Source organism: Otolemur garnettii, unplaced genomic scaffold (assembly GCF_000181295.1).
Source record: "Otolemur garnettii isolate 467f Iridium unplaced genomic scaffold, OtoGar3 scaffold00019, whole genome shotgun sequence".
Lineage (NCBI taxonomy): Eukaryota > Metazoa > Chordata > Mammalia > Primates > Galagidae > Otolemur > Otolemur garnettii.
Window position 1 is genome coordinate 19,211,832 of NW_003852414.1, and position 9,023 is coordinate 19,220,854.

At 47.4% G+C, this 9,023-nt stretch overlaps 1 protein-coding gene across 1 annotated transcript in view; it reads right to left on the reverse strand.

The window, feature by feature from the left end:
* Window positions 1-9,023, reverse strand: part of CAMK1D (calcium/calmodulin dependent protein kinase ID) — a 366,147-nt gene that overhangs the window by 12,326 nt on the left and 344,798 nt on the right. Inside the window, 2 exon segments of the mRNA XM_023511452.1 lie at window positions 3,038-3,116; window positions 4,231-4,343. Of these exon segments, the coding sequence (XP_023367220.1) occupies window positions 3,038-3,116; window positions 4,231-4,343 (192 nt within the window).

Genomic DNA, 9,023 nt, shown 5'->3' on the forward strand with positions numbered 1-9,023 from the left:
CAGCTCAGGTGTATGTGGCTGGCGCCTTAGCCGCTTGAGCCACAGGCGCCGAGCCTTAACCAATTCTTCTGATGAAGAATTTCCTTAGACATCTGTACACCTGCCCACAGGCGCGTATGAAAAGCTATGGGTGCTCACATTTTATTCATGTCTCTCTTCCTCTCAGGTTTTAGTATCTACGCGAAGAATAAAGATGGTATTTACAAAGCCACACCTCCTGGGGCCTGTCTTGCTATGCTCACAGATCATCAGACCCTTCTCTCTTTTCCTCTGGTGTTTTTGTTCCACATGTGGTGTACACGACCTCCACCGCTGAGTCTGCGTTTTTCTAGCCACTTGCTTAAGACAGGCCTGGTGATGCTTGGCGTGTGTCCCAGAGAGATGTGCCAGACTCCTGGGCTGTTCCCGATTCCCACAGCCAATTGGAGCCCAGGTGGCTGCAGCCCAGAAAAGGAGTGGGGCTGTGGGGGTGTCTCAATAAACACTCAGGAGTATGATGGTTAACTTTATGGTAAATGTGGCTAGGCTATGGTACTCACAGATTTTTGGCCAAATGCTAGACTAGATATTGCTGTGAAAGCATTTTTTTAGATGAGATTAATATTTTTATTTTTTACATCTTTAGAGACAGAGTGTCACCTTGTTACCTTTGGTAGCGTGCCGTGGAATCACAGCTCACAGTAACCTCAAACTCTTGGGCTCAAGTGATCCTCTTGCCTCAGCCTTCCTAGTAGCTGGGGCTTCAGGCTTCTGCTACTGCCTGGCTACTTTTTAGGACACAGGGTTTTGCTCTTGCTCAGACTGATCTTGAACTCCCGAACTTAAGCAATCCACCTGTCTTGGCCTTCTAGGGTGCTGGGATTACAGTAGCCACCGTGCCCTGAGAGAGTAACATTTTAATCAGTAGGCTTTGAGCAAAGCTGATTAGTGTCCGTAACATGGGTGAGCCCCACTTAAATGAGCTGAAGGCCTTAAGAAGAGCAGAAAAGGGAACATGGCCTCTACACAGTCTTCAGACTAAAAGCTGCAACATCAGATGGGTCTCCAGCTGGCCCTGCAGAGTTTTGGGTTTATTAGCCCTCACAATCACATGAATTGATGCCTTAATTCCTTAAAAATAAATAACCTCTCTCACATGTCCCCTGCCGCCTGCCCTGTCTGCAGCATCTTCCCTTCTCTGCCAGCCTTGGGGAAGCTTCTCATGGTGCGAGACACACGGATGTCAGGCTCTGCTGAGCCAACCCATAAGGAAACTGACCTCTCCCTTCTCTGGTTTTTCCAAATGGTAAGGAAGAGACCAGGTTTTAAGTGGCCTTCTTCCTGCCTTCTACAGAGCTAGGTTGGATTAGTGAACAAGTGCTAGGATGCAAATCACTCCTCTCTCTCTCTCTTTTTTTAAATAGAGTCTCACTCTGTCACCCTGGGTAGAGTGCTGTGGCTCCACAGCTCACAGCAACCTCAAATTCTTGGGCTCAAATGATCCTCCTGCTTCAGCCTCCTGAGTAGTAGCGGGGACTACAGGCGCCCGCCACAACGCCCAGCTAGTTTTTCTATTTTTAGTATAGATGCAGTCTCGCTCTTACTCAGGCTGGTCTCAAACTCCTGAGCTCAAGAGATCCACCGGCCTCAGCCTCCCAGAGTGCTAGGATTACAGTTGTGAGCCACCGTGCCTGGCCACTTCCCCTTCTTTTTCAGGTCATTTTACTTCTCTCTAAGATAATCTCTGAAGTCTTACAGTTTAAAGTCCTATTGCTGATAACATACGAAAACCTTTACTATCTTTATCATCACACACTTACACTTATTGTCCAAAGTGACTTATTAAAATTACCAAGATGATGCATAATTATAACTATCCACTTCTCCAGAACATTCTTTCCTTCTGCCCCAACCCGTTCCTTTCTTTCTCCCTTCTTCTCTTTCAGTATGCTGGTGAAGGGCATGCATTTGGGACCAGACAGTTTTATCTGCAACCCTGGCTTTGGCATTAGCTGGTTGTGCCGTCTAGGCTAAGCTTCCTTATCTTCTGTTTCCTAAGCTTTGAAATGAAGATAGACCCTACCTCCTAGGGTCATTATTAACATAAAGAATAAAGGAGACAATGCATGAGAGCAATCAGCTCAGTGTCTCAAACATAATAGAGATGCAAGAAATGACAGGTGTTATGCACCAACATACTGTGAAACTGGGCCATGGCACTGCCCGTGAGCAGGTCCCTCTGGACGGCTGACCTGCATGTGACATCTTGGAGAAATTGCTAAGGAACACAGTTGACTGAACAGGGGCTGGTTTTGTAGGATGCCTCTTAGAAGAATTTTCTCTTGACCTCAAGGTTTTGTGCATTTATTTTCATTATAGTGAGTGTTTTACTACTCTTGGCATTTATTTTAAATTTTAAAAGCTCATGATGCTTTAATATTAAGAGCTGCAATTAACTAGGAATTTACGATACTCCAGACATTGTGCTGGGCTCTTTATCTGTGTTATCACCATTATTTCTCATGTCAACTCTGTAAAAATACAAACGCAGCTTCACAACTAGTCGATAATAAAGCAGGGCTCTAATTTAAGCATAAAACAAGGCAGCACCCTGCTTGAGATGTGAAAAAATGCCATAAACTATTAATTATTCCCCCTGGAACTGAAGAAACACAAATTCAAAAAGCATCTTAAAAGGAAAAGTAAATAGGCAACTTCAAATTCATTTCCTGAGTCACTCAAGGAATAAAACACCAATCTTAATGCCTCACTGGGCGATTGCTTTCAATAAAAATGTTCCTTAAAAACTTTCTGCAAAGTGGCGGAGCAAGAGCTCTCTTCTGCACACTAACTTCTCCCGAGTGCATTCAGAAGACTGCGCCCTGAAGGCACACACACAAGAGTTCCAACACTGGCTCGGAGGAGAGGAGTCCAGACCGCAGGCAGAATGAGGTGAAATCAATACCCAAGTGGATTTCCTAAATGAGAACGGCCAGCAGAAAGCCCACTCTGGGAGGCATTCAGACGACAAGGCCTCGCCCTGGGTGATTTTTCTTACCATGGGTGCCGAGCTGCCTGCTCACACGTGTATCTTTTATTTGGGTCTTTCTCCATCAGATTCCGAATGAAGTCTTTCGCTGTTCAAAAAGAAGGGACACCGGAAGGAGTCACTTTGGGGCTTGAGATGAGACAATGATATGTCAGGCATATTATGTGTAGTGTGAAAAACATGTGACCTGCCCTCCAAGGGCTCTCCTGTACCATGGATACGAGAGGCACCAGCACTTGGGAAAGAGGAAAGCCAGGGCTGCGGGATCCTACGGTGACCTATTGAATGAGGGACAGCAGGGCCAGGCCAGGGTCCCAGAATCCCAGGTGCCAAGGCCCTTGTTTCTAGCTGCTAGTGACCCCTTTGGTTCAGAGAAGTATCTTCGTAATCACACACATCTAATTAGTCCACCACCACTTTAGAGCAGTGTTTGGGGGATGTTCTCTCTGTGTTAGACATGGCTGAAATGACTAAACCCCCCGAACTTCTGCTAAGCTGCCAGGTTCCGGGCTAGGCCGCACAGATACTGAGTCCCCAGAGGGTACCGTGTGCAGCCTGTGCAGACTATTACAAAGGACTCCTGGGACACCCAGTTCAGTACACAGCTAGGACAGGCAGAAGAGTGAGTCTCCATGCCACAGCCTGGGTCAGTGAGCCAGGTGTCCCAGCTTGTCCTCTGCTTTACAAGTTAAACCCACATATGCAGCTCATGAAGCTTCCTAGGGCAGTGTTATGTGTGCTCTGAGTGTGCCGGCCCAGGCGCATGGCCCCCCAAGGTTCCTATGTTGAAATCCTAATGTCTTATGTGAGGGTATTTAGAGGAGGAGTCTTTGGAGGTGATTATGTTGTGAAGGCAGAGCCCTCACAGATGAGATTAGTGCCTCTTAAAAGAGACCTCAGAGCTCTCTCTTGAGGACACAGTGGAAAGATGCTGGACCCCTGCCCTGTCCAGGCAGGGGTCGTCACCAGGTACCAAATGTGGAGAGCCTTTGGCTTGGACTTCCCAGCCTCCAGAACCATGAGAAATAAATGTTGGTTACTTAAGCTGCCTTGTTCATGATATTTGTTGTATAGAACTCAAAAAGGACTAGGCAGGGGCCTCAGGACCACTCTGAGCCCCCGGGCGTCCCCTGGGTCTGGCAGGGTCAGGTAGTCTGGGTGGAAGCATTGCACCTGCTGGAAGCCACGTGTGGGAGACTTACCAGAGTCAGAGATGTCGTCCCAGTAGGGGGAGTCAAACTCATATTCTGCCTTGAGGATCTGTTCAAAGAGCTTGGAGTCATTTTCATCATAAAAAGGAGGGTAGCCACAGAGCCTGGAAGACAAGATGGCATAAGATCTAAGACACCTGAATATCCAGCGTGGTGGTTTTACACTTTGCCTGGAAGGAAGAGACACTATCAATCAGATTAAGGAAACATGCACCATCTGTGCCCCAGATAGAATTTTGGCAAAGGAATCCCATGTTCCACGGACATAGGGGGCATAGATGTCAAACCGTGATTTCATAAGTACACTTGCAGAAAGGGGTAACTCAAGTGACGACCACAGGTAAATACCTACATTTAAATCCACCTTAACTAACTCTTTGTACATTATTGATCAGAGTCTCACATACCCTTAAAACCTCCCAGTGTTCTGTGCATAAATGCTGTTGATCTTATTGTCTGTAATGCTGGCCCTAAGAGAAAATGGGTTGGTAGAAAAAGACTATGTATATGTACATTTAATATACATTTCAGGGCCCTTCTAGGTTCATTTTATTTAAGAAACAATCACAGAAGAAAATGAAATTTCATAACTTTAAGTTCCCAGTTGTACAGTCACCCCGACCTGTACAATCTCCCCCTACCACACCCAAATCAGGCAGATGGAGGGTTGTCACTTTGCTGAACACAGAAGTTTCAGCATGGCTGACATAGGTGTAAGCCCAAAGTCTCATCATACCATCCATTTTTCCACTGAACCATTTTAAAGTTGATTTTTAAAAGATCTTGTTAGGATGTTGGTGCAAGAAACATGTTTATAGTTCTGGACGACAGCCATCTGATACACATAACAGAAATAGAAATTCTGACCACACACACCAACTACAATTTGTCCTATAACACTGTGGATTCTCGTTCTAGTTCTGCTATCAGTTCAGATGCCACCTTTACCACTAGTAGACCATAGGTGCATTTTTTGGGGGGACCAAATTTCTTTATGTGAAAACGTGGAGAGAACAGACTAGAACATTCCTAATATTCTTTCTGGCTCTAAGATGGTGTAGCTTGATGACTCAGTTTGGCTGGATAGAACACTTAGGAAGAGACCCTGCATAGGCCTGAGTCTTGGAGGGGCAGGCCCTGGTGGGGACAGAGAGAGGTGGGACTGGAGAGAGGTGGGACTGAGGACAAAGGTATAAGTGGCTCCAGAGCAGGGGACAGCAGCACTTGGCTGGATGAGGCAGAACCTACTTCTGGGGCTGTGACCACTCTGATCTGACCTTGAATCATCTTGTATAGCCCAGTGTTACTCAAAACCCAGTGACTAGTTAGAGACCAGTTTAATGAGAACAAATCAGCAGGAATCAGTAGAGTACAGGCCTGCAAGGGATATTCTCAGCAAATACGAAAAGCAATGAAGGGGCCAGGCGAGGTGGCTCAGGCCTGTGATCCTAGCACTTTGGAGGTAGGTGGGTGGATTTCTTGAGCTCAGGAGTTCGAGACCAGCCTGAGCAAAAGTGAGGCCCCACTGCTACTAAACACAGAAAACACTAGCCAGGTGTTGTGACAGACACCTGTAGTCCCAGCTACTCAGGAGGTTGAGGCTGAGGATCACTTGAGCCCAAGAGTTTGAGGTTATTGTGAACTATGATATCAAGGCACTCTATCTACCCAGGGTGACTCTCTATTTGCCCAGGGTGACTGAGTGAAACTGTCTCAGAAAAAACCAAAACGCAATAAAGGTTAGAAAGACAGCCTTGGTAGCCCTGTCCCTCTGCTGCTCTGGCCATGGGACATGTATCACTGGCTACCGCTGGACAGGGGGATGGTTGATGACATTTTTAAAGGCTGTGAGACATTCTGTGGGACTGTAAGACTCAAAATCATCTATCCTGCAAGGTTGTTTTAGGGGTTAAGAGTCCAGAAAATTTCATTTTTTAAAGATTTGCTGCTTTTGGAGAAATGAACAAGAGCCAGCGCTTTTGAAACACCAAGTGGTACTTTGCTGCCCAAGGAGACCCCGGAGCACAGAGATGGGTACGTAAATTTCTCCCATAATGAGGACTTGAGCTAAATGAAATGTGCATATTAGGAAAAGCAGACAGAGAAAAATGTCAGTTTGTCCTGGGGGAAAAAAAAAAACTACGTTTGATATGTGTGAGGTTTTGTTTATTTACAACCGCATGTGTTTTACTTCATAGGTTGGCTTTCTTTTCAAGGAAAAAATTCTGTAAGAAAATTCCGAGAAAGACTGATTCTTCTTGTGCCAGTTTTCTTAATGTATATTCCAGTTTCTTCTGGTTCTAGCTCTTTTTTTGTTTGTTTCTTGTTTTTTTGGTATAGAATGCCATGTTTATGCGGCTCTGCTGAGGATAGGAGATGAGGAAATGGATCTAGCTTGGTGCCTAAAGTAAGTTCAAATTAAGAAAAAGATTTAAAAATAAGGACTGTAAAATAAACAGAAAGGCAGACAGAATTGTAAAGTCTTCCTCGGATCTGGCACTTCCAGAGAGCTCCCTGTCCTTCGTCGGTCTGTGTGAAGGAGGCCTGAGAGGTAACAACACAGGGCTCTTTATGTCACATGCGGCAAGTGTGTTTTCTGTGACCAGAAGGCTGCCGATCTGCACTTGCAGAACTGTGACTGATTTTACACATCAAATCTAGCAATAATCTATGTATTGTATCACCATGGGGACTCAAAGACAATAAAGCCATTCCCAATTTTTCTAGGCTTCAAAGTTTATGGTTGAGGCTAAAACACGAATTTCCCAACCCAGGCACTATCCCTCCCAGCAAGGACAACTCCCCTCGGAGTGCCTCTTCCTCACCCCCACCACTTTAGGGCTCTCCACCAGGAAGAGCTCTCACACCCTCCAGTCTTTGCTGTCCCTAATCTGGGTGCCATGTCATCTGCCTGCAGCACATACGTGTAAATGTCCTACCCAGTCTAGTTTGATTTTTCAGCTCAGCCTTGACTGAGCACCGTTTGGGTCAGGAACTCCTCTAAGAGCTTTGCTGCATGACCTCAACTTGAACCTCGCTGCCCTGTGAGGGGAGGGTCCAGGAATCTTTGGAGATGCTCCGCATTCCACTCTGTGCTGAGCAACGAGGGCTGTGAAAGAGGGGTGAACTCTGGTATTGTTAGGGATCAGGGAAGGAGGAGAATCAAGAATGGGGGTCTACATCCCGGCCTTGCCCCCTGGGTGGAAAGGTGTCCTTACAGCCTGCCCTCCGTACACAGTCCTGGCACAACGTTCCTTTGACAGGTTAAGAACTACCGTGTAGCCCAATCAGGACTTGTGCGTCCCGGGCTTGTGTTCTTAACTATTCTGCTATTCCCTGAGGGGGACTGACTGAATTCTCTCTGTAGGTCTTGTGGTTTGTCGTCCACCTTTCCAACCCTGCCTCCCACAGTCTGGGCCCCAGCAGAAAGGTGCTTAGGGCTTGTTCCTTTTTTCTTTTTGAGACAGAGCCTCAAGCTGTCGCCTTGGGTAGAGTGCAGTGGCATCACAGCTCACAGCAACCTCCAACTCCTGGGCTCAAGTGATTCTCCTGACTCTGCCTCCCAAGTAGCTGGGACGACAGGCACCTGCAACAACACCTGGCTATTTTTTGGTTGCAGCCGTCAATTGTTTGGTGGGCCCGGGCTGGATTTGAACCCGCCAGCTCAGGTGTATGTGGTGCCTTAGTTCCTTGAGCCACAGGCGATGAGCCAGGGCTAGCTCCTTTGCAATAGAGGGGTCACTCCCCTTTCTGGACCAAGGCAAAGGTGTGCACACCACCTAGGCTGCCCTTCCTTCACCCTGTCACCTGGTGTGAAGACCAGCTGGGTGTCACGAGGAAGACTGGCCCTCTCTGCTAGGTGGATCGGTGCCCTGAGGTGTGCCCACCACAGTGGGCGGCTCCATGGGGCCACTGCCTGCACTGCACACAGCTCAGACCTGGCTATACCTCACTCTTATCTTTGGACCCTCAGTGCCCAGGCCAGGGTAAATGCCGGGGCCCAGATGCATGAACACATTTACAAAGAGAAGGCCTGTTCTAGGCTCTGGAACAGAGAAGGACCTAGGCTGCAGCAGAGCCCATCGGCGAGTCCTCACCATCTCCCTCACCTGCTCTGCCCTCCTCCATGGCACCCCTGTGGGAGGGGTGGAAAGGGCCACATGAGCATCACTGACAGACATTCCAGAGGCCCAGCACATGGGCCTGACATCGAGAGCCTGTGGCCTGCCTTTGTGGAGAGGATGCAACATAGTTAGGGTTACCTACAGTGCTGGTCCTGGGCAGATTCCATAAAGGAGAAGACTTTCCAGGAAGGAGACGGCTTTCAGTGTAAAGGAACGTGAACATCAGCACTTGCCGATCATGGCTGACTCAGTGGTGCAGCTTTCCTTGGACACAGACATGCTATAACTATATAAAAGCCCTGTTGAGAGGCCCTGGGAGCGTGCCACTGCCATTATCCACCTCGAACTATGTTCTGCCTGCTGTGGCCCTGGGTCATGTATCTGCATTCCCATGACAACAAGTGTCTGCTGAAAGGATTTCCAAATAACGATCAGTTTTACTTCTTTACCACTTTCTGTATCTTTAGCTCCACAATTCACCTCAATCTCCTATGGGCACCTCTCAGATCCCTTCAATCATATATTTAAGGTTCTGTTTTTCTTCCCCCAGAGAGGGATACAGAAAGAACAGGAGGAGCTGGCAGCAGAATCAGGGCATAGGAAGCTCCAGCCACCTGTGACACCAGGCAGCGACTTTATTTTATTGTGCTAAGGACACCT